Here is a 24620-nt window from a genome sequence, read left to right on the forward strand (position 1 = left end):
TTCTCGCATCGTTTGGGGAATAATTTATGGATCGTCTCGTGGCTTCACTCAGCAAACAAGCAACAAAACATAAAATATGACGTTTATTAAATTTTTCCTCGTTTAAGAAGATGTTTCACAGAACCTTATTCAATCTGTAAAAAAAAATGAGGCAAATTTTACCGCAACTTGGGTGGCTTCAACTGTTGAAATCTACATTAGCTCGTTCAATATTTTTCAAAAATGAAAAAAAAAAAATAACATGAGTCAGTCAGTATTATTTATGTATTTATTAGGTGGGTTTTACATGTTTTTCGGTACACATTCTGGTCCCATTCTTATGGTTAGTGGATAATTATGTGTGTTTAAGAGGTTAAAAACAACCATCAGCAGTGTATTTGGGAGAAGAAGAAAGGAGGAGGAAGGAAAGAAATGAAAGAACGAAAAATGAATGATTCTCGTTGTACAATGAATTCCATTAATGATAATGATTAAAATAAACTATTTTCTAATAATAATCATAATAACGACGTGATATGTCGAACAAAATAATTATTGGAATAAAATGTTGTAAAGATATAGAGCGGAGGAACAAATATTTGAACAACATAATAATATATGATGGAGTGATGGTGATGATATTTTACTTTTGTCCAAATCAGGTGTGTGGATGGGTGAACAATGAGATAAAAGGGCATTGAAGTTGTTTTGTCAGATAAACCATTTGATTTATATCAAGGATTACATGAACTTTTAGGAAGATTTTTATTTTTGAAGGTGAGTCATGTCCTTTTTCTCAAAAAAAATTAAGGGTAGAAAAATCAATGTCTTTTTGAAATCAGAAAAGTTTTTTTTAGAAAGTTTTAGTTCTTTAAAAAATTTAATATTTGGCAAAATTTTAATTTTTTTAGGTTTAAAATTTATTCTCAGCAAAATTTAGATAAATTCGTACTTTAAAAATTTAATTATTCAACATTTTCCCATCCCTGCAATTCCACACGAAAAAATGTAACATTTAGAAATGATAATTAAAAAATCATATAAGCAACCTGCGTTTCTTTTCTCTCTCTCTTTCTCTCCTTGAAACTTTGAATGGGACCTACGCGACGCAGAACCTTCTCCAGCAAACATATTGGACTAATAAATAATTATTAATATAATATTTGAAACAGAAAATTATACATTTCTTTATTTTATTTTAAACAGAGAGATGATTTATGATCGACGAACGACGGAAAAGGGAGCATGTGTGTGGCAATTATGGATGCCTCGTTAAACTTATTATAAGATAATTAAAAATCATTCAGCTCTTATATGTTTTTTTGTCTTTTTAGTTGAATGGTAACCAATAACCATTTACTTCCTGCCCGAAAAATGCGCCTTGAAATAGGGTTCGTTGCTTTTTAACGTCGTCGTTGAGGTCTTTCATATTTTTCCATTTGTACATATAAAACAAAAAATGCGGATGGAAACTTAATGGAATAATAATTTACTTAAATGCATTAAACGTTCCCTTTTTTGTGATAAGGAAGCACTTTGAGTCCATTATAAGTTATTTTTCGTCATAAAGTCAGTAAAAAAAATGTTGTAAAGATAAAAATTATATATCTTCATTGATCCGGGAATCGATGACGTGTCAAATATCTCTTTTTTTTTCTACCTCACACTCTGAATGAAATCGGATGATGAGGAGGGTAAGGATGTGGAGGATAAATAAAGTTAAAACAATAATAATAAAAAACAACAAAAAAAAGAGGCAAAAATGCAATTAATTCTTCCGTTATCTGATATACGAAACATTTTTCGGGGGGTTTAAAACAAATATTGACGAGGCAGAAAATTTTAACTTTTGAAGTTACACACAAAGTCACTCAACTGCCAACCAATTATATCTATGTTCCTATCACGTTTTAGATCTCCTTTTATTATAAGGGTAATTGTCTCAAGATGATCACTCGTGTTTGCCGAAAAAGGCAAAAAAAAACCCAACAATTGTAAGGAAAAAATGGATGAATCATGTTCCTTATCTGGCGCTCATATCAAACACAGAACAAATATAACACACACATTCCTTCGATTTTTTACCTAAATATTCGTCAATGGTTCAGACACTTGTCAATGGTTACGATGGTTACTTGTGCCCAGTCAAAAAAGATAATAATAATTATATTTGAACAAATTTTCCCTTGAAAGGAATTTGTTCTGTTTTACTGTTGTTTTACTTTTTTTGTGAACAACACACTTGATGCATTCTATTTTGTGTCTTGTTACATTGTCGAGTTATTGCTTTTTAAATAGGGTACAATATAATTTGATGATGGAATGTTAGATAAGGAGCGATTCACAGCAGTAGGTAACATTAGAAAAAAATTAGTAAAAAAAAGAAGTTTTTAAGTGAATGAAGATGATACATTACAATGTTGTTGTTGTATTGTCGTACGATCGTATGTATGTTTTATTGGTTTTTTGTTTTAGTCATTTTTACTGAAGATGCATTATCGAAATTTTTTTGTTTTAATATGTTAAGATGTCTGTCCGTTTAATGGATTAAAGCTGTTTTAAATGTTCAGTAATTTATTTTCAGTCGAAATTCTGAAAATTTATGAATCTTTATTCTGTTGCATAAGGTCGGATATTTATACTTTAAACTCTGTCTAAGTAGTTGTTGAAATCTAGGTTTTTGTCAATAGGTTGAGCAAATTGTGGATGCCATTTTTATGTAGACAATTTCGCTCTGGTCACAATAAATTATTGTCGATGAAAATACTCAGTGAATTAAAATATTTTCGTTCGTTTTGTCTTTCTCGAATGTACTATGATAGTTAGAATTAAGCCCAACCAGATTAGTAGCCAGATTATTTGTTTAAGCTTTCTCTCGATGAAGAAGTCACTAACTTTTCAATGTCGCTTCTAAGGGAAGAGGTGAGTTTTCGGTTTTATCTGTTCATTTCATAAGAATTCATACGATTTCAGCCCGCAAGACAAGGACAAAAATATGCATAATTTCTTCAAGACTGCCAGATGATCCAAAAGTGCAACAAAAGTCTTCCATGTTCTTCAGGATGGTATTATTTTTCTATTTATGTGAGATATATGGCGATGACTCAAGTGCGTAGATGTTAACCATTTTATAATTGATTTTTTCGCCTGTTTTCCAATATTGTATAACTTTTGAAACAGGTAGATTAAAAATTTCTGAGTTTGATGCCTATGAAAAATTGATGATTTAAAACAAAAAAAAATAAATAAATAAAAAAAATATAGTTTTACCTTAAAAGAAAAAAAATCTTAAAACAAAATGCGCTCACATGAATTTTAAAAAAATTACCTGACAATCCATTGAAAAGATAAATGAAATTGTTTTACGGTGGTCGCTGTTATTCCCATTCAACTCCATTGCAAGAACGCACTTATCAAAAGGTGTATGTTTTGTTGTAAGAAGAAGTGAAGAAATTTAAAAAGGAACAGCTTTTTGACGATAAGATAAAGTGTAACAACGGTCTCTTAAGTATTAATTGTTCAGAATTCGTTGTGTTTTTTTTTTCAAAAGAGACCCTCCACGCAACTCTCGATGACTCATCGATTTACAATTTCGTTTTGAAAAATTGTCACTTCTTCTTCTTCTTCTTGAATGAAGCCCTCTACACTTTTTTTCTGTAATTTGCATAAAAAAGTGCATTTCATATGTTTCGATTTATTCTTTTACAAAAACAACAAAAAATTACGCCTTACTCTTGTAATAAATTCATAAGTGATAACAATATAGACTTTCTCATAAAATAAAAAGTTACCGTGTGGCACCAACTTTCAAAATTGGCGTGAATTGTTTGAAGGCCTGCGCGACATACGAATTCGCGTTGGAAGCCTCCAGGAAAATGTTCGTGATGAATTGTTGGTTTTCCTCGGATTTTTCGAGGTTGTTTAGGTGTTTGTTGAAACGATTTGCGATATTGTTGATTTGCCAGTAGAAGATACTTGTTAAACTATTAAAATCAGAAATTTTGTTAAAAAAATGAATTTTTTAAGAGAAATAAGTTTTTACCTTGTAAGGGCATCAATTTCACTCGCAGTACTATGATATTCAGCAACTGACAAAAGTTCCGCCAGCTTTTGGTATCTGCCCATTGCAAGCCCCGTAAATTCCGCTAATGCGTCAAGTGCTTTCTCGTAAAGCTCTTTCGCATCAGCTTTCGGTGCGTTTCTCATGAGATATTTGTTGATCCGTTTCGAGGCTTGATGAATGTCTTCGAACGTGATTTCCACATCGAGATCTCGCACTGCGAACAGTAAACGATCCTCAACTTGCTCCAAACTGCCTTCGGTATCTTCGATTTCCGATGAATCTGGAACTGCCGAAAGTTCTTCGACTTCTTGCAACGTTTCTTCCATCTTTTTTAACTCATCGCCAGATAATTCTTCCAAAGCTCTTTCAATTTTGAGAGTTGCTTGTGTTGCCAGGATCTCAAGAGCTTCCAAATGAACGAGACCTTTATAGTCGTCGAACATAATTTCAAATTCGGGAAGTTTTGCTTTCGGTGCTTCTGGAGTATTTTCCAACTTCGCTTCGTTCAGTAAGTCGCTCAAACCCTTTCGATCGACGTCTTTGACATTTTCCTGAATCATGGTGAAAGTTTTCTTGCCAATACCTTCGAGCGTGTCCAAACCTCCTGTGATGACTTTACTACTAATTTGCGTGACGCCCGTTACGAGATTCGTCAAGGGAATGAATGAAGATGGGTTTCGACGGGATTCCGGTAAACTTTCAACGGATGATTTTCGAGATCGATCTGATTCTTGGTTGTGATCGCTCGTGGGTTCAACACTTGATTCCTTCGATTGTCGGGATTTTTGACTAGATTCGCTTGCGGTACGTTTACGGGTCTCGTCTTTTTGAATGATTTTTGCCATTTCCTCCGGTTGTGGAATGAGTCCGGTATCGAGGGCACTCGTAAGATTCTGCGAAACTTGTGCTGTGAGATTGGCGACGTTTTTAGAGGCATTCGCGAGAAGAGATACGCCCCAATTCGTTTTCCAGTTCCATTGATTTTTGTTTTCTAACTTGGAAAAGACGTTTTCGATTGCTTTTTCTTCTTGAGTTTCGTAATTTGTGTGAGTTGGAGCGTCAGGTACCTAAAAAAAATAATTTTAAAGAAAATTTTTAATATTTTTTTTAGGAGATTTACCTTAAAAACGGGCGTTTCTTGAACAATTTCCCTGTCAGAAGCTTGGAAATTGTCTTCAACAGCAGGATCTTCTTCACCCCAGGCGTCAAAATCATCCCAATCGTTGTCGTTAGAGGTTTCTGCTTCAGCTGCCGACACATCAGTCACTTCCTTGTCGTTACTTTCCTTTCTTTCCTCTTGTGGTTTCACGTTTTCTTCTTCCTCGTCGCCCCAATTGTCTCCCCAATCATCGTCATCTGCATCTGCTGACTCATTTTTCGGTAACTCTTGTTGAATTTCTTGTTTAGATTCGATTTTTTCAACTTCTTGAGGCTCTTCATCGTCATTCCAATCATCCCATCCAGCATCTTCTGTCGTTTCTTCGTGAAAAACTTCATTTTTAACCTCAAAATCATCAGAAACGACCTTTTCTTGATGAATTTCTGGTTCAATCTCTTCCGGCAAAGGTGATGCCGAGACAATTTCTTGTTCCAAACTGGCTCCTATTGGTTCAGGGCGTTTATTTTCCGAGCCTTCTACTTTTCGGGACTCAAATGTTTCAATGGGATCCTCATCAAAGGCGTTTGCTTCCTCAATTTCGGGCGTTCCGCATTTGTACATGTCACGACTAACGACAATTGGCTCCTCAACTCCGGGATTTTCCTCGTCGTCTTCCATGGAAGCCGATAAAACTTGAGGTTTTGGTGAATCTTGTCCCGTAGGCGCTTCAGGACGTGGTCCGGAATTGGAAACAACTAAACTGAGGTCTTCTTCGTCATCTTCCCATGAAACGGAAGTTTGTTGCGGAGGCTCCGGCGAAAAAGCTGAACGATGAGGGATTATTTGGGACTCTAAATCGGGTTCAATTTCACGAGGTTTCTCTTCAGAGGCTCGATTTTCCTCTAAATTCATCATTTTTTGTTCTTCCATGTATTCTTCTTCGAATCCGCATTCAACGACGGTTTGTTCCTTGAGACGTTCTTGTTCGCGTTGCTTCTCTTCCAGCCTTTCACGATTTTGTTTCAACAAATTTATGCATTCTTCGACGGTTTTTTGCTTCGTTGACTGTCGAACATCAGGATGGCTCTCATCTAAAGCCTCTTCTTCGTCATTTTCGTCACTTTCACTGTCGCTAACTTGTTCGGAAGTGCCTGGATCTGAAATATTGCTTCCCCAATCGTCTTCATTCCATGCGGTTGTCAATAATTTTGATGATTCAACAGGTTTTTGTTCCAAATTCGACTCTTTCGGGGCACTTTCAAGACTTTCAGACATGGATGGGATGACAGAAGGTACGGGAACAGAGAAACATTGGTCCTTGACAGTCGTGTATTCGACAGTTTCTTCGACAATTTCCTGTATTGGAGGTATTTCGATGTGAGTTGTGGCGGAAGAGAGTAACAATGGGCCCTCAGATTGTGTTTCCTCTTCACTGCCGCATTTGTACATGTCCTTTTTGACGACTTCTGGTTCAATATCGATTTCTGGAAGGTCAATTACTGCATCGTCAGTGCTGAATTTGTCATTTTTTGGCAAGTTTGTGTCAGTTTCTTTCGATTTTTTGTCCGTTTCTTCCATTTTTGGTGCTTCTTCTACCGGAATTGGGTCATTTTCGGCCTTTAATAAGCTTGAAACTTGTTTCTGCGCCGGTTTTTCCTCCATTAGCCAATCATTCGAGACGATTCCTTCCCTAATTACAGGCAAAGTTGGTAATTCGTTCTCTTCCTCGAACACCATTTCACTTTCACTCTCATTCCATTCGTTATCCGAGGTTTGTTCGAAGAATTTATTCATCTCGACACTCAACGAGGCTTTTATTCGTGCCTCCATTTCTTGTTTTGTCATATCTCCCAGCGGCGGAATGTATTCCTCGAACTCACAGATGCTGCCTCGTCCTCCGCGAACACGTTCATTATCGATTGTGTACGGCGGGGAATGCAAATGACTCGGTTTTACGCTGCTCGAAAGATGCATTTCGGTGACGGGAGTGTGCAAAGTGACAATTGGATCTTCTTCGACGGGTGTCTCAACGATCATTTCTTGGTCCCAGTCGTTCCATTCTTGCTCCTCTTCGTTGATAGCGATCTTTAGTGGCGTATCAAGGGGGATTTTGGGCGATTCAGGGGCATCTTCGAGCTCATGACCGCATTTGTACATGTCCTTTTTCGTGATTTCTGGTTCGATAATGGGAGGAAGTTCAGTTTCAACAACTTCAGGGACGTCATTTTGTACTTTTGTTACGTCTTGAGAGACTTCGGGCACTTTTTCATTGTCGTCCCATGTATTCCAGTCATCAGCAGGCGTCGATGGAGTCGGAGGAATTTCTTGAATTGATGGAATTTCGACTTTTGGTTCATCGTCGTTGCCCCATTCGTTCCATGAATCATTTTCAGGAGGAGGGATCTCTTGATTTTCCGGCATTTCTGATGGTTTTTCGACTTTTTCTTCACTTTTGACAGGAGAAACTTCAATTTCTGATGATTTTTCATCTGTAACTTCCGATTTTGGTAAAGAATAAACTTCAGAAATTAATTTTTCTTGACTTTCGACAGAAGAAAGTTCAATTTCTGATGATTTGACGTCAGTAACTTCTATTTTTTGTAAGGGATGAACTTCAGAAACGAATTTTTCTTCACTTTTAACAGGTTTCTCCTCAATTTCAGGGTCGTCTTCGTCATTCCATGCATCCCATGAATCTTTAGTTTCAACTTCTGGAACATTTTCTGTTGATAAAACGACATTTTCAGAGATTTTTGGTTGAATGTCTTCCAAAACAGGTTCTTCTTCAGCCCAATCGTTCCAAGATTCGCCTTCCTGAACAAAATTTTCTGTTTCTTGAACTAATTTTTGTTCTTCCAGAACGACTTTCGGTTCAATTTTAGGCATTTCTTCAACTTTTTCTTCTTTTGGAACAGAAACTGGTTCAACAATAGGTTCGTCGTCTTCATTCCAAGCATCCCATGAATCAGCTTCAACATCTTTTACTTCAGTTTCGGCTGTTTTCTTGTGAATTTCGGGTGTTTCTTGTACGATTTCGACTTTTTTTGGTTCCGTATGAAGTTTTTCCTCAACTTTCGGTTCAGAAATTTCCTCATCATCGTCATTCCATGCATCCCATGACTCTGATTCAATCTCTTTTGGAGAAACTTCTAACAGGTTTGGTAATTTTTCTTCTGTTTTTGATATTTTTTGTTCCGTTACTTCCTCTTTCGGCATTATTTGACTAGTTAATTCTTCTAAAACGACATCTAAAATAAAAAATTATTAAAATTTTTTCAAAACTTTAAAGAAAATATGAAAATTTACCTCTTTTTACAGGAATAATATCTTTTTCTTTGTCTAAAATATCTTTTTTCACCTCTTCCTTGCGACTTTCAATAACTTTCGGAGCACTTTCTACTTTTTTCTGTTCTTTTCGCATCACGGGGGCTTCTTGTCTCGTCACTTCTTGCTGCAAAAATCCTTGAGTAGCCGTTTTTTGGTCGACTTTCTTCGCAACTTTCCGAATTGCTTGAGGTTTTGTCACAATAGGCTCGAAATTATCTTGATCCCAACTCTCGTTCCAATCGTCTGTGGTTGATTTTGATTCTTTTTTCGCTGATATTGATTGATTTGTACCCTAAAATGAGCGAAATTTAATGAAATTTTGAAAATTTTAGAAAAATTTGCTTGAAACTCACTTGTTTCCTTGAGAAATCGGCAGTTTCCAGTTTTTGTGGTTTAGCAACTGTTGAAGGCACTTCCGTTTGTCGATTTGTGTCATGAGTTTTTTGTTGGAAAGCGTAAACGGGTCGAATGTCATCGTCAATTCCGACTTTGTGTAAGTACTTTCTTCCACCTTTTCGGGGACTTTCTTCGGGATCTCCGGCAGATTGGTTTAAACGTTCCGCGACTAGTTGTCTCAGATCCTCAGTTTGTGGTTGGAACGACGAATCTGACGTATCTAAAGCTGCGGATAAATTTTGCGACACAACTGCTGTGAGAGAAGCGACACTTTTTGAGACATTTCCCAGCCAACTGCTTCGAAGCCAGCTCGTTTGTGGTTGCGGAGACGTTTGTTGTTGCTGTTGCGCAAACCGTTCTTGGTCCAAAAATGAAGGTTTTGCCTCTTGCTGCTTGAAATTCGTGGGACTTTCGAACTTTTCTTCGATTTCTTGCTTCATAAAATTCATTTCTGGGTTCTTGAAACGTCGTTCCTCGTCCTTTTTCGGCGTTTGGAATGTCCCCGGAGCCTGTAATCGCGGAAAAACTTGCGCTTCATCCTCCACAGGTCCACATTTGTACATTTTTTTCTTCACACAAACCGGTTCAAAGTCTTTCAGATCGTCCCACGTATCGTCTGTCGTCGCATTATCATCCCAACTCATGTCCGTCGTTGCACTTTTTCGATTCCATTCGTCTGCCACACTCGCATCGAAGCGTTTCGTCACCGAACTATTCTTATCACTCCATTCGCTATCACTTCCCCCCGCCACCGACGACACATTTGACGATTCGGGGGTCTTGTGTTCGCCTCCCAGACGTCTCACGCCGCGTTTCGTGAGCTTTGAATCACTTTCGTCGCCACTTTTCATGCCCAACTTCGACATCCGAGGCTTTTGATGACTCTGCACTCCGTCTTTGTTGGTGCTGCGTTTCACTAATTTCCGTACGCCGCTCGATTTTGTGGATTCGGCAGCTCCTTCGCCACTCGACGATGTGTTACTGAGCATTTTTACGTGTGTTTTGTCGTTAATATCGGGAAATTTTCGTGGAAAAACTGCGAAATTGTTGTCTTGTGTTGGAAAATGACGACGTGTTTGTTTACCTTTTCGACGTGACACTCATTGGCGACAATCTCACCTGTTTTGTGAGACGAATAAAAGTGATAAATTGCAGATGGCGCTTTTTATTAGTACCAAAATTGACCACGAACTTCCGCCGGAGGTTAATTATCACTTTCATTCGTCTCAAAAAGGTGTCGCCAATACCTGTCACACCGAATTTTCATAAATTGAACATCAACAAACGAGAAAATTCACCGATTTTCGCGATTAAATTGCCGTGAAAATCCGTAAAATTTGCTGAAAAAACCCGAAGGACCTCCTTTCACGATGGCAACTCTAAAGGAGCGACAGATAAGTGAGTGTCACGCTTTTCGGGAACATTATTTTCCGGATTTAGAACTTTTTTAGAGATACGTGGCTCTAATTCTAATGAAATTTTCATTTTTAGATGCAATTAAGCAGATGTTGAACCTGAATCAGCCCATAACAAAGGGACTTGCTGCCGAGCCTGTGTGGAAAATCCTCATTTATGATCGTGTCGGACAGGATATCATCTCGCCCATCTTGCCTATTCGTGATTTACGGGAAATGGGCATCACCTTGCATATGTAAGATTTGATTTTTTCATAAAAATTGATTTTTTTTAATGAAATTCTTTTTAGTCAACTCCATTCTGATCGCGATGCAATCCCGGATGTGCCTGCAATTTACTTTTGCGCCCCGACGGAAGAGAATTTGGGTCGAATCGCGCAAGATTTCCAAAATGGCTTGTACGACGAGTACCATTTGAACTTCATTTCGCCGATTTCGCGTCAAAAATTGGAAGAACTTGCGGCGGCGGCACTCCAAGCGAACTGCGTTGCCAACATTCACAAAGTTTACGACCAATATGTGAACTTTATCACGTTGGAGGACGACATGTTTATCCTGAAACATCAAAATAGCGACGACTTGTCGTACTATTCGATCAATCGTGCCAACACCCGAGACGAGGAAATGGAACGAATCATGGACTCGATCGTCAATAGTTTATTTTCGGTCTTTGTTACGCTCGGAAATGTCCCGATAATTCGTTGTCCGAAGAACACGGCGGCGGAAATGGTCGCTCGCAAGCTCGAAAAGAAAATTCGCGAGAATTTATGGGATGCCAGGAACAATTTATTCCATCTGGAAGCCACACAAACGGGCGCTTTTAGCTTCCAACGAGCTTGTTTGATCATTTTGGACCGAAATATCGACATGGCAACGCCACTGCATCACACATGGACATACCAAGCACTCGCCCATGACGTCTTAAACCTTTCGCTGAACCGCGTAGTTGTCGAGGATGACGACGCCAAAGGAGGCGCAAAGGCAAAATCCAAAATTTGTGACTTGGATTCGCGTGACAGGTTCTGGAGTTCACACAAAGGAAGCCCTTTTCCGACTGTCGCAGAGGCAATTCAAGAGGAACTCGAAACTTATCGAAATTCCGAGGAAGAAATTAAAAAGTTGAAGACCTCGATGGGCATCGGGGATGGTGACAATGAAACAGCTGCCTTTTCGATGGTGAATGACAACACGGCACGTCTCACAAACGCGGTTCACTCGTTGCCGCAACTCATGGAAATGAAACGTCTCATCGATATGCACACAAAAGTCGCCACAAACATCTTGAATTTCATCAAGGCACGTCGATTAGATTCATTTTTCGAGATGGAGGAGAAGATTATGTCGAAAAGTGTGCTTGACAGGGCGTTGCAAGACCTCCTTCAGGATCAGGAATTCGGCGGACCGGAAGATAAAATGAGACTTTTCATCATTTATTACATTTGCACGGCAGTTTCGGACTCGGAATATCGGAAATTTGAGAAAATTTTGACAGAAGCAGGATGTGACTTGTCTCCGCTTCCTTACATTCAACGATGGAAGTGAGTTTTTCATCAAAATTTTATTTAAAAATATTTTTTTTTAATCGAAATTCATTTTTAGGAGCATTCATCGGTCAATGAACGTGAACCAATATGAAGGAAGTGGCACGAAAACCGTTAATATGTTCTCAAAATTAGTCTCTCAAGGTTCCTCTTTCGTCATGGAAGGTGTCAAAAATTTAGTTGTTAAGAGACATGTGAGTTTTTCAGTTTTTTTAACAGAAATTCGTGAAAAATTATTTTAAAAAATTAATTCTTTTTTTAGAACTTGCCTGTTACAAAAATCACGGAACAACTTATGGAATGCAAAAGTGGCGGAGACACCGACGACTACTTGTATATCGATCCAAAGTTATTAAAAGGCGGCGATGTCGCTCCCAAAAATCGTCCTCCATTCCAAGATGCTGTCGTTTTTGTCGTGGGCGGTGGCAATTATATCGAATATCAGAATTTAGTTGACTTTACGAAGGTAAGAATTTATTTTTTTAAATTAAACTTTAATAAAATTGATTTAAATTTTATTTAAAATATTTTGAAAATTGAATTAAAATAAATTTAATTTATTTTTTTTTAATATATGTATTTAATTAAATTTTATTTATTAAATTTATAAAAAATATTATAAAATTAAAATAAGGGTGTTCCAAAACCGTTTTCTGTTTCGCGTTACATGCTTGAAAAAAAATCCATGGGGGAAGGGGGATATAGAAATTTTATATAGATTTTCGTTTTTATTACTATTTAGTATGGAAAAGTAATAAAATTGTTCAATTTTGAGTTATTTTCTATGATATTGTTATAAAATTAGCGTTTTGACTTAATTTTTCCTTTCCAAAAACTATTTTGAAAAATTTTTCTAAAAAAATAATCTAATCTAAAAAAGTTATCAAAATGGCTTTGACACAGTTTTGCTCTTGATTTAGTTTTCAAAACAAAACTATGTCAAAGAAAAATTTTTTTTTCAGTTTCAATTTTTTGGCAGTTTTGAGTTATAAAATGATTAAAAATGATAAATTAGAGCCCTCTGACAAATTTTTATCCGTTTGGAGCAAGATTTGACAAAAATTGCTTTGACACAGTTTTTGACATAGTTTTTGACACAGTTTTGCTCTTGATTTAGTTTTCAAAACAAAACTATGTCAAAGAAAAATTTTTTTTTCAGTTTCAATTTTTTGGCAGTTTTGAGTTAGAAAATGATTAAAAATTATAAATTAGAGCCCTCTGACAAATTTTTATCCGTTTGGAGCAAGATTTGACAAAAATTGCTTTGACACAGTTTTTGACATAGTTTTTGACACAGTTTTGCTCTTGATTTAGTTTTCAAAACAAAACTATGTCAAAGAAAAATTTTTTTTTTAGTTAGAAAAAGATTTTTGAGTTAGAATTTTTAGGATTTTTGAGTTAGAAAATGATTAAAAATTATAAATTAGAGCCCTCTGACAAATTTTTATCCGTTTGGAGCAAGATTTGACAAAAATTGCTTTGACACAGTTTTTGACATAGTTTTTGACACAGTTTTGCTCTTGATTTAGTTTTCAAAACAAAACTATGTCAAAGAAAATTTTTTTTTCAGTTTCAATTTTTTGGCAGTTTTGAGTTAGAAAATGATTAAAAATTATAAATTAGAGCCCTCTGACAAATTTTTATCCGTTTGGAGCAAGATTTGACAAAAATTGCTTTGACACAGTTTTTGACACAGTTTTGCTCTTGATTTAGTTTTCAAAAAAAAACTATGTCAAAGAAAAAATTTTTTTTCAGTTTCAATTTTTTGGTAGTTTTGAGTTAGAAAATGATTAAAAATTATAAATTAGAGCCCTCTGACAAATTTTTATCCGTTTGGAGCAAGATTTGACAAAAATTGCTTTGACACAGTTTTTGACATATTTTGAGTTAGAAAATGATTAAAAATTATAAATTAGAGCAAAGATTTGACAAAAATTGCTTTGACACAGTTTTTGACATATTTTTGCTCTTGAAAAGTTTTGAGAAAAATTTTTTTTTCAGTTTCAATTTTTTGGAAGTTTTGAGTTATAAAATGATTAAAAATTATAAATTAGAGCCCTCTGACAAATTTTTATCCATTTGGAGCAAGATTTGACAAAAATGGCTTTGACACAGTTTTTGACACAGTTTTTGACACAGTTTTGCTCTTGATTTAGTTTTCAAAACAAAACTATGTCAAAGAAAAATTTTTTTTTCAGTTTCAATTTTTTGGTAGTTTTGAGTTAGAAAATGATTAAAAATTATAAATTAGAGCCCTCTGACAAATTTTTATCCATTTGGAGCAAGATTTGACAAAAATGGCTTTGACACAGTTTTTGATCGTTATTTTTTGTAAAAAATTAATTCTTGATTTCTTCATCGAAATAAAATTAAATAGTGCAAAATGTCAAACTTGTTGAAAAACAGCTTAAATATCGCTAAAAAAGCTAAAAAAAACTTGATTTCTTTAGTCATTTATTATGAAAAAGTATTTCAAAATCTATATAAAATTTCTATATCCCCCATGGTGATTTTTGATAAAAATATAAAGATAAAGGAAACGCGAAACAGAAAACGGTCGATAAATTTTTTTTTCAGTTTCAATTTTTTGGTAGTTTTGAGTTATAAAATGATTAAAAATGATAAATTAGAGCCTTCTGACAAATTTTTATCCGTTTTTTTTTTTGAAATTAATTTTATTTTTTTTGTCTCACAAAATATTTATTAAAAAAAAATTAAAAAAATAAAATACATTTTTTTAAATGTTTTTAAAAAAAATATTGTAACAAAATCTAATAAAGAAACAAAACATTTTATTAAAAAAAAATAATTTTAAAAAATTAAAAATCGAAATTTAGGGAAAAATAAAAAAAAAAATATTTTTTTTAATTAAATAATTTTTGAAACATTTTTCACTTTAATTTTTTTCCACAATTCATACTTTGAATATTCAATTCAATTCAATATTTGAAAACCTTACCTCATCAATAATTTTCTAATTCAAAATTTTCTTATTTTTTTTTAGCAAAAAAGTACACAAACAAGCACGAAACGAATAGTCTACGGCGCATCGACCTTGAACAATGCGAGTCAATTCTTGAAGCAACTTTCCTTGCTGGGACAGGAGATCAAGGACACCTAACGCGGGCCTTCTGTTATCATAAATTAGCATTTCTAAGTACTTTGTATCGGTTTTCATGTTACATTCGACTTTTAATTAAAAAAATTTGTATCGCATAGCACTTTACTGTTAAAAAAAATATTTCTGGATTATTTTATTTTTATTATAATTTTTAAAAAAATGCAATATAATATACTTTATATATATACTTTTTGATTGAATACATTCGTTCTTTGTAATATTTCTCGCGGAATTACAAAATATTGTTAATTTCTGGCAGTTTTTTCTGTAATTTACCTTACATTTGTAATATTTGGCTTAATTTTAATGGCCCACGACTCTCCAAACACTCGCTTCAAGTCACATTTCAAGTCATTTCCCATAAATATCATCGAAAAATCACGCAACGACACACTTAACTCTCGAAACAAAAGTCGTAGTTGTCGGGTTCTGGCGGCACGGGCGGCGGCTCCTTCGAAATATCGATGCCTTCCGTATCGAGAAGTTGAATTTTGATGCGCATCGATAGCAAAATGTCGAGTTCTTCCTTCGCCGAGGGACTTTCCATCGGTTGGTTGAGTAAAGCGTTCAATCCGTCGCAGAAATAATTGTAACATTGCTCGTCGGGCGCGATAAATTCCAACGTTTTATTGTTCATCGAGTCGTACGAATCTTCGGAATCGACGTTTATGGCGAAGGCAAGTGCTTGCTTGCGTGCTTTTGCGTTGGGACAATCTTTTCCGGTGAGCAGTTGACGAATATCACTCACGGGATGTTTTTCTTTCATCTCCTCGAGTGCCGGGATTTGGTTGGATTTGTCGTCGTTTTCGCTAATATGCAAAAATTTGAAGTTTGGGCTCAAACGGAGGTAACAAGTTTTCTTGGCACGTCCCACTTGCTTTTGGAATTTCGATCCGGCTTGCATGTATTGCAGTCGTTGTTGCTTGATGAGCGCCAAAATCTCCGGCATGAGTTTCTCCTTGAGATTGACGATGGCAGGCGCCGTACTTTCGACTTCCTCGCGACTTTCGCGTTCCTGTTGCCGCAATTTCGTGATAGTTTGGTACGAAAATCGACTGATTTGCGTCGTAAACTCGTCCATGGTGCGCGGATGCATTGCAAGTGTGCGTGTTATTTGTTCGCGAACAATACTGAGGACCTAAAAAATAAAAAAAAATCAATTTTTTCACCAAAATTTAAAAAAATCGAACATACTTTGGCAAAATCTTCCACTGTGGCACGCATATCTTTCCAAGTTTTGTTCAGAACGATGACACAAGCACAGTAGAGCTCTTCAAAAGGTTGATCGTGTGCGAAAAAAATCGGTTGAAAGTCGCCGCCACTCTCGTTCGGCACATTCCCGATCTTCAAAACGTCAAGCAGGACCTTGATCAATTCAATACTTGTGCGTGCTACAAAAAAAATTCATTAAAAAACATTTTTTGGTCCAAATTTCAAAACTTACCAAAAGGACAATCGTTTTTATCATCCTGTCGAATGCTATTTTCATGCACTACCTTCTTGTAATTGTGCTCGTAGCGCATCGCAAAGAACAACATACAATCCAACGCAAGAAATCCCGGCGGAATTTCCATAAAATCCTTCATCGGATTGAAATTATCCTTGAATCCGAGCTTCTTGTTGTACAATCTAGCAGCATCTGACGTCATATTTCCATCATTTCCGTCAGCTTCGAAAGCGATTCTCTTCAATTTTGTGATATTTTCGAGGACTTCTTGTTCGTGCTGCGTCACCGAAGTCCGCATTCGATGCTCCAAGAGACTCAAAGTCAGCGTTTGGAAGATATAAAGTTGGTGCGAGAGCTCCTGGCTCATATTTGTGCCGATAACTTTGTCCAAAATGACACTGCGATATTGCTTTTTGCTGAAAGTCTCAGCGATTTTCTTCTTTGTTTCGTCATTTCCTTTGACGAAGAGCGCATTGATGAGTGCCAGCGTGTTATTTTGCAGCAAAGTTGCCAAAGTCCCGCTTTCCTGAAGGATTTTCAGCAAACTTTCGAGACTGTTGTACACAAATTCCTTCTCGATCAGGTGATGCTTACTGCCGTTTTGCACAATATTCTCCAAAATGTTCAGCGCTGCGATGATAATCTCTTTCTCTTGATACATGCTGGCATTTTTGATGTATTCAATGTTGCGCTGGATGAATTGTTCGGATAGCACGTCGAAACTCACAGTCCCATGATCCGTCAGCTCCACAAATGCCGGCATGATATATTGCAAAAAAGTGCTTGCCCAGTCCCCGGTCTCGATTATGTCGATAAGCATCGCCAATCCCTTCTCCTTGATGTACTCGAGGGCAAAGGTCATGTCGCTACTTAATGCAGCCAGCTCCTTCAAAGCGACAATTTTTTGTTCGTCACTGCTTCCCCGAAGTTTCTCCAAAATATCTTTGCTCGTTTTCATGGGGGACGCTCGCAATTGCAGCACCGTGCCATTTTTCACGTCTTTCCGATTTTTCTCCGTAACAAAGTACTGCGGTGTCGTATCGTCGAACTGAAGGGCGTAGTTTTCCGCCTCGAACGGCACAATGGCCCAGCGATTGCACAAATTTTGGATTATTGCGGTGAGCGGTTGTGTCTGATCGAACTCGATTAGTTGCGGAATGGCATCCGAAATGAGGGATGTTTTTACTGCAATTTTTACAACGTCTTGAGTCAGCACAGGCATCTTGCTCTTTGTTAACATTTATATGCTGGAATTGTGCGTGATTGTAATAAATGATGAGTAATCGCGTAGCTTGGTGAGTTCCGCGAGTGTTTCGCTTCACATTTAGCAGCAGCTGAACGCGTCTTTGGTGGGAATGGATAAGTATTGACCGGAAATCACGGAAAAAATTTACATTTATTTACGCTTTGATATCAATTTTCTTGCGATTTGAGACAAGTGTGTGTGTGAAGAATGCAACGAGGGACAGATGATGACTTCAACTTAGAACTGTCAAAAAGGTGCGCAGTTCACATTCATGCATTCTGTTTGGAAATTGAAAAGCATTCTGTCTGTCCGTTGAAAAAAATACGAATATCTAATAAGAAAAAGAAAGAAATTTCAGAATAATGGATTTAAAAGTAGTTACTTTTGATAATTTTTAAGAAACTTCTTTATTTTAGTCAAAATTTTTAATTTCTATATTTTTCAGATTTTAATAATAATGACATACCTAAAGGAAACTTGAAATAATTAAATTTAAAAAAATTGGATTGAAAAGTAAGTATTTTTAAGAAATTTCTTTTTCAAAAAATTTTTGTTTTCAAATTTTAAAAAAGGTTTATTTTGCTCATCATGGCATCTCCATTCTGGTCAAAGTTTTCAAATTTTTTAAATAATTAGAATGTGCTTATTTATGCTTCTTTATTTGAGTTGTTTTCGATAATTTTTTATAAATTATTCGAAGCTTTTCAAAAAACGTTTATTTTAATTTTTATTATTTAATTAAGGCCGCTCCAAATTTTTTTCTATGTTTTTGTCCCCTGTCCCATTTCAAAAGAAAACCCAATGGGGCAAAATATAAGTTAAAAATTTCATCAAATTGAACATTATATTGCCTGACATTAATTCTGTTAGCTTAGGAATTTCAAGGAATTTTCAAAAATTTTGTAAGATACTGTCATTTTTTATAATTTCTTTGTGTTAAGCTGATAAATCGAAATTTGTACATGTTTATCAAAAATAATGAAAAATAATTTTTCAAGAAAAGTTTTGAGGTTTTTTTTTGAAATTTTTTTGTTAAAATTTTTATACTTCAAATACTTTCAATCAAGTTTTTAAGCGATTCGTCACAAGAAATTTGTTTAACCAAAAAAGTTTATTTAATAAATGAAAATTCGAAGTTTTAAATTTTGGTTTAAAGCATTAAAGTTCAACATTCAAATTTATTTTAGGCAAAACTAAATTTTTTTTTTTGCTCCCCCCATTTTGAAAAAAATTTTTTGGGAAAAAACATCGGAAAAAATTTAAAATAGAAAATATTTTTAAAATTTTTTTGAATGTTTTTATCTGAAAAATCATGAAAAATAACTTTTTAAAAGTGCCTGAAATGGCTTAAAAAATTAAAACACAAATTCGCTTCACAAACCATTCAAAAAATTTTGAAAAACAATTTTTTGAGATCACGTGAGCAAAATTAAGCCTTTTCAAAATTTTTAAAAATTTTGTTTGAAAAATTTCTAAACATCTTTAAGTTCAAATTAAAAAAAATTATCAAATAAAATTAAAATAAATTTCAAATAATCAGAATTTTTAAATATTTTGTTAAAAAAAATTAAATAAAAATATTTAAAAAAAAATCAAAAATATTTAACTTTTTTATTTTGCTTTAAAATTCATGGGACAAAACATTCAAATTTATTTTAATGAACTTAAAATTAATTTTGAATAATTTTTATTGACAAAAAAAACAGAAATGCGCTTTAATAAATTTTCATGATGACTTCCTCTAACGTCAACTAAACATTCCAGCACCAAATAACAAAACGTCGTCGTAGAATTTAGGAAAAAAAAGCAATAAAATATTATTTAAAATCCAATTCATCAATTAATTTAGCAATTTTAGGTGAGAAAACTGCTTTTAATCGCTTTTCCAACACTTTTTCACGCAAAATTTCTTGCAGGTTTAGTGAAACTATTCTAAATAAACGCAACATACGTTGAGGAAAAAATTTTCTCTGTCAGAAAATGGCAGCAGAGGAATTTTTGTGGACTATTGTTACTGAAGCTGGAAGCTTTTAAAACAAAATTCTTCGCATTTTGACAAAATTATTGGCCTAAAACCCCTCCTTATTGTTAGAAATTAATGCAAAAAACCGAAACTTAGATGGACCCAATACAGATGAACCCTGCCTAAAAACCCTTTCTACGAAGAGAAAGAAAAAATCCTTGCCTAAAAAAAAACTAATATTTAGAACCTTTAGCAATATATCGTTAGAAACTTGTTACTCTCTTTATTAAATTATGCGTAAATATCAGCAATTGACGTTACTCTTACTCACCGTGCTGAGCGTGAGCATTCTCGTGATGTACAAACGGGAAAACGCCAAACTCAAGTACGTCCTCGATGTGGTGAACTTTTTCGGGCGCAACGATGCCGACGCGATTCTCAAGCTGGAAAATGACACGGTGCAGTCGGCAAATGTATACGATCTCGGGTATCCGATGGCGTCGTGGCAGTGGATCGGAAACAATTTTCACGCATATTCCGCCTTTTGGAAGCAAGGCTCGGTGTCGGAAATTACTGCCTTGGTTGTCGGAATGCCGAATGTCGCGGTGAATTTCAAGTGCTTTGTCCGATTTGCCGACAAAGGCAAGATGAAAGGACGCTTTTCCTTTGCCCGCATCCACGAAAACCTCTCGAAGGACTTTAAATTTTACAAGTTTTATTGTAAGTACGACGGAAACATGCGAAAAGTAGTTGCTGTGACCTTAACCAATGTCGACACGAAGCAGGAACATACTTTATTGACTCGCGATTTGCAGAACAAACAGATTCGGGAGAAGATTCCGTTAACGGTGTGTTTGGATTTGAGCGGATACAACGAAAATTTGGATAGTTTTGCGAATGTCATCAACGTTCAGCAGTTTTTCTACCATTATCACATCCTTGGGGCGACGGAATTCATCGTTTATGGCACAAAAGGTGAGTTGATTCGCTCAAATTTCACTCAAAATTGATAATTTCCTCGTTTTTAGGCATGACAACGTTCCTCAAGAACCACTTGCTGCGCCATGGCATCCAACCGAACGTGTTTCCGTACAATTTCCCGTTTGACGAGACCACGCAGAAACCAAACCGTGCCATTATCACGATCGACTGTCTCCTGCGTACCAGTAACGTCGCACAATTTGCCGTAGTTGCGGGAATTAACGAGTATCTCTATCCATTTGCGGCCCGTTTCAAGCCAAACACCGATTTTTACGCGTTCCTGGAGCTGTACGAGGACAAAAGCAACGGAGGCGCCGCACAATTTCAAGTTCCCACACGCCAAATTTGCATTTCGCCACACAACAAACTAATTTTAGCCGACAATAATATGAGTGAATTGCTGCCGAAGGACAGCGAAAAGTTCTATCTGTATCGACCGCAGTACGAGAACGATGCGAACGGGAACGACGAGCACAATGGCAGCGACAAGAACGACGTGAAAACAATTAAACTAGATGAAAATCGAATTTCCCTTAATCGGTACGTGAATTGCACAGATACTGCCAACGTTTTTGATTGGCGACACAAAATTGACGAGAATAGTTTGCGGTACATTGACACTATTTCAAAGGAATTAAATTTGTATTTGATGCAGTAGAGAAAAAAAAAACAACGAGGAATTTATATTAAAAAAAATCTTTAAACATTTATTAGAAGTAGATGAGATCTTGTGAGTGATTAGATGCCAATAGCATAAAAAGTCGTTCCAAATTTTTTTGAATTCAAAAGTTTTTTTTATTGAAATTTTTACAAATTTGAGCAGAAAATCTCATAAAATGAAGAAAAAATTTAACAAAAATCGAATTATTTTCAAAGTTTTTGAATTATTTTTCGCATAAGAATTAATTTTTGATCTAATTTTGACATTTTAAAATTTTACACCTGTCAAAATTTTTATAAAAATTTCAATTTTTGATCAATTTTAAGACTTTAAATGTATTATTTGAACAAAAATAACACAAGTTGTATCTCAAAAAATGATCAAAATTTGAATTTTTTCTCTAAAGAATCAATTTTAAAATATTTTTGACATTTCTGAATATGACAGCTGTCAAAATTTTTATTAAAATTTAAATTTTTGATCATTTTAAGGCTTAAAATGTAATATTTTAACAAAATGGCACACCTCAGCCTTAAAATATGATTTAAAAATTTGAATTTTTCTCATAATATCTAAATTTTATGATTTTTTGACATTTCCAACTTTGACACCTGTCAAAATTTTAATAAAAATGTCAGTTTTTGATCATTTTTCAGGCTTAAAAAGTTAAATTTAAACAAAAATTGATACAAATTAGCCTTAAAAATATTAAAAAATTTAAATCAAAATAAAATTTTGACAGATGTCATAATTTGAAATGTCAAAATAAATGAATAAAAAGATCTTTATGAGAGAATCCAGCAATTAATCCTTGAATTAATTCAAAAAAAAAAAAAATATTAATAACTATAAGAAAAAAATTTCAAACTTTACATTATAAAATTAAAATCAATCAAAATTTTTGTCAATTTGGATCTTTCATATCTAAAAATTAATCAAAAAAAATTAAATTTTCTTCATTTTACGAGATTTTCATCACTCAAAAGCCATTTTTAAGCCAAAAACTAAAATTTTAAGATTTTTTATATAAGTAATTGTTGTTCATTGATAAAAAAAACTGCCTTTTAGTATCAAAAAAAGTAGAAAATCAAAATTTAAAAGCCAAACATAAATTTTTCGAATCCTTTTTTTTGTCGAACTTTTGAACTTTTCTTGGAACGACTCGTCTAAACAAAAAACGCGTTAAATTGATATTCTAAACAAGTGATGATTATAATAATCATTACTCTAAAATATATTATTATTAAATATTATCAAAATAAATTACATTACAATTAAAATTATTAACTATTTAAATAAATACGGCTTTGACCTAGTTACAAACTTGCTTTAGAAAAACATAAAATTTTGTCTTTTTTCTACGAGTTTAGTCCTTCTTGTTGCTTCCTGCTTGCGAGATATGTCTTGTAAGCCTTTTCCAGAGCATCTTCGTAGACTTTTTCGATATCTTGTTCAGTTAATTTTGATTTTTTCGCCAATTCTCGACGTCTTTGGGACTCTTTTTCGCGCCAATAGAACGCTGGGAAGATGCTGCTGTCTCGTTTTTGTCTCTCTAAGGGTTCGAGATGGCGAGCTGCGACAATTTTTGTTATCACGGTCAAGATGATGACGATCAAAATCGTGATCAGGAAGCAGTTTTGAGTGATTTTTGTCATTTTTTGTGGTTTTGGTGTGCGAACTCTTTGTTATAACTGATTGGATTGAACTGAATTAATTTCTCGCATCGACCAAAATATTTATTTATACTTGGCTTGCGGCACGTCGGTCCAATTAGCGCGTTGCTATCGATGCGCATTGCCTCTGCTCTTGTGCATGACTAATAATAGTCACTGATTAAAATTCAAAAATGAACAATTACTTCAATATTTGTCGAGTAAACATTTCCGAATCGCTCATTTATTGTGACAAAATATTTGCCTTTGTGTCTATTCGTCAGGCGCCAACTCGTCAATCGACGTCATTTCTCGTGATTGACGTGCCAAACGATTTGCGACGTGATCGCTGAGCGATTTTTACGGCCCCAGATGCGAGACCATTTTCGACACGGAGCTCATGAAGCATCGCCATTGTTTGTTCCCGCACCAAATTCAACGTAAAATTATCGAAATACAAGTTTCCGAAGCGCAAACAGCATTTCAGGAAATTTTCGAGAGACGAAATTCGAAGTTTTCCGGTGGCTTTACTCGCCCAAGTCGATTCAATTAAAATTTGTTCGGACAACACGAGACGAATAATTTGCTCGGAAACGCTCATGAGAGGATCATCGAGACGCACATGACGCTGCAGGTACTTGACAAAGTTGTTCGAAGCTTCCTGATGGACGAGAGATTTGTTGAAATTTCGCACGTCATCGAAATTGGTGAAAGGCAAGGCAGCAAAACAATCTTCGGAAACGACGTGACACGCAACTGGAAGAGCTTCTTCTTCGTAATACGACTCGACAACCAGCGGTGATTCAGGTTTTTGTCGTTTACACAAAATTTCGGCATCAGGAGATTCGTTTTCAGACTGTCGCTTCATGGAAATCTCTTCAACGAGTGGCAATTCGTCGGAAATGACATCTTCAACAACATCTTCCTCGACAACTTTTTGCTCCGAATTGAAAATTCCGACTAAAATATCGTCAATGCGTTGATTTTGCTTCACGAAACAAGATTCTAGTGCATCCATTCTGTCCATTATTTTCATCTCCATCTCAAAAAGTCGCTTTAAAATTATTTCCAGAGAGTTTTTTCGGTCTTTCAGGGGACTTGCACGACATAAATTCTCATTTTCGATTATTTGTTCTTCGATGTAGACGATTTGTGGTTCTAAAAATATGAAAATTAAGTTTTTTATGAAATAATTTTATAATTTTGTGGGTTTCTTACCTTCCATGGTGGATGTGTTGAAGATTTCTGTGGATGCTGCCAATTGTGTTTGTTTATTTTTTGTTTAAAATGAGAATTATTCCGGTTTGTTTTTTTTTTATTTTTTTGGTTTGTTATTGTTTTGATTATTTTGAGTTGAAAATGGAATGAAAATTAAACAATTTCAAATTTAGTATGAAAAATTTCGAAATTTCAGGTAAAATTAATTAAATTAAAGTAAAATAAATTATTTTTTATTAAAATAATTTAATAATTGAATAAAATAATTCAATAAATAATTTAAAAATTAATTTAAAAATTTTTTTTTTTTTTTTTATTTAATTTACTTTAATGAATCTACTTATTTTAATTAAAATTTAATTTAATTTAAAAATTAATTGGACTTTAAATTAATTTAATAATTTGAAAAATAAATTAATTAACATCATTTAATTTAATTAATTAATTTTTTAATTATTTAACTCATTTTCTTACATAATAAAAATAAATAATTATATATAAGACTTCTCAA

General features: G+C 34.7%; 5 protein-coding genes across 5 annotated transcripts; 2 read left to right on the plus strand and 3 right to left on the minus strand.

The window, feature by feature from the left end:
• Nucleotides 1–3653: 3653 nt before the first annotated feature.
• On the minus strand, nt 3654–9915 carry LOC134831772 (titin). The gene is made up of 5 exons (XM_063845586.1): nt 8822–9915; nt 8448–8760; nt 5163–8389; nt 4022–5109; nt 3654–3962 (listed from the first exon to the last, which is right to left on the minus strand). Exons 1-5 carry the CDS (start codon nt 9851–9853, stop codon nt 3767–3769), a joined length of 5856 nt encoding a protein of 1951 aa, XP_063701656.1. The 5' UTR covers nt 9854–9915; the 3' UTR covers nt 3654–3766.
• A 207-nt stretch (nt 9916–10122) lies between these two features.
• LOC134829957 (protein sly1 homolog) lies at nt 10123–15143 on the plus strand. The gene is made up of 6 exons (XM_063843277.1): nt 10123–10262; nt 10356–10515; nt 10570–11817; nt 11879–12014; nt 12083–12286; nt 14825–15143. The coding sequence occupies exons 1-6, from the start codon at nt 10235–10237 to the stop codon at nt 14939–14941; spliced, it is 1893 nt and encodes a 630-aa protein (XP_063699347.1). The 5' UTR covers nt 10123–10234; the 3' UTR covers nt 14942–15143.
• Nucleotides 15050–17811, minus strand: LOC134829956 (engulfment and cell motility protein 1). The gene is made up of 3 exons (XM_063843276.1): nt 16386–17811; nt 16136–16332; nt 15050–16079 (listed from the first exon to the last, which is right to left on the minus strand). Exons 1-3 carry the CDS (start codon nt 17626–17628, stop codon nt 15336–15338), a joined length of 2184 nt encoding a protein of 727 aa, XP_063699346.1. The 5' UTR covers nt 17629–17811; the 3' UTR covers nt 15050–15335.
• Nucleotides 17812–19402: 1591 nt separating this feature from the next.
• Nucleotides 19403–21462, plus strand: LOC134830407 (uncharacterized). The gene is made up of 3 exons (XM_063843883.1): nt 19403–19492; nt 19551–20572; nt 20626–21462. The coding sequence occupies exons 2-3, from the start codon at nt 19891–19893 to the stop codon at nt 21234–21236; spliced, it is 1293 nt and encodes a 430-aa protein (XP_063699953.1). The 5' UTR covers nt 19403–19492; nt 19551–19890; the 3' UTR covers nt 21237–21462.
• A 970-nt stretch (nt 21463–22432) lies between these two features.
• Nucleotides 22433–24222, minus strand: LOC134831286 (uncharacterized). Its single transcript, XM_063844981.1, has 2 exons — nt 24110–24222; nt 22433–24049 (listed from the first exon to the last, which is right to left on the minus strand). Exons 1-2 carry the CDS (start codon nt 24114–24116, stop codon nt 23187–23189), a joined length of 870 nt encoding a protein of 289 aa, XP_063701051.1. The 5' UTR covers nt 24117–24222; the 3' UTR covers nt 22433–23186.
• Nucleotides 24223–24620: the final 398 nt, after the last annotated feature.

This window comes from Culicoides brevitarsis, chromosome 2 (genome assembly GCF_036172545.1).
Source record: "Culicoides brevitarsis isolate CSIRO-B50_1 chromosome 2, AGI_CSIRO_Cbre_v1, whole genome shotgun sequence".
Classification (NCBI taxonomy): Eukaryota; Metazoa; Arthropoda; class Insecta; order Diptera; family Ceratopogonidae; genus Culicoides; species Culicoides brevitarsis.

Coding starts and splice junctions, on each gene's coding strand:
- LOC134831772 (XM_063845586.1), bottom strand. CDS start 9,853: ATGCTCAGTAACACATCGTCGAGTGGCGAAGGAGCTGCCGAATCCACA. Junction 8,390..8,447: donor TATTATTCCTGTAAAAAGAG/GTAAATTTTCAT, acceptor TTTTTATTTTAG/ATGTCGTTTTAGAAGAATTA. Junction 3,963..4,021: donor GAAATTGATGCCCTTACAAG/GTAAAAACTTAT, acceptor TGATTTTAATAG/TTTAACAAGTATCTTCTACT.
- LOC134829957 (XM_063843277.1), top strand. CDS start 10,235: ATGGCAACTCTAAAGGAGCGACAGATAA. Junction 11,818..11,878: donor CCTTACATTCAACGATGGAA/GTGAGTTTTTCA, acceptor ATTCATTTTTAG/GAGCATTCATCGGTCAATGA. Junction 12,287..14,824: donor ATTTAGTTGACTTTACGAAG/GTAAGAATTTAT, acceptor ATTTTTTTTTAG/CAAAAAAGTACACAAACAAG.
- LOC134829956 (XM_063843276.1), bottom strand. CDS start 17,628: ATGTTAACAAAGAGCAAGATGCCTGTGCTGACTCAAGACGTTGTAAAA. Junction 16,333..16,385: donor TAAAAACGATTGTCCTTTTG/GTAAGTTTTGAA, acceptor TTTTTTTTGTAG/CACGCACAAGTATTGAATTG. Junction 16,080..16,135: donor CAGTGGAAGATTTTGCCAAA/GTATGTTCGATT, acceptor TTTATTTTTTAG/GTCCTCAGTATTGTTCGCGA.
- LOC134830407 (XM_063843883.1), top strand. CDS start 19,891: ATGCGTAAATATCAGCAATTGACGTTACTCTTACTCACCGTGCTGAGC. Junction 20,573..20,625: donor CATCGTTTATGGCACAAAAG/GTGAGTTGATTC, acceptor CCTCGTTTTTAG/GCATGACAACGTTCCTCAAG.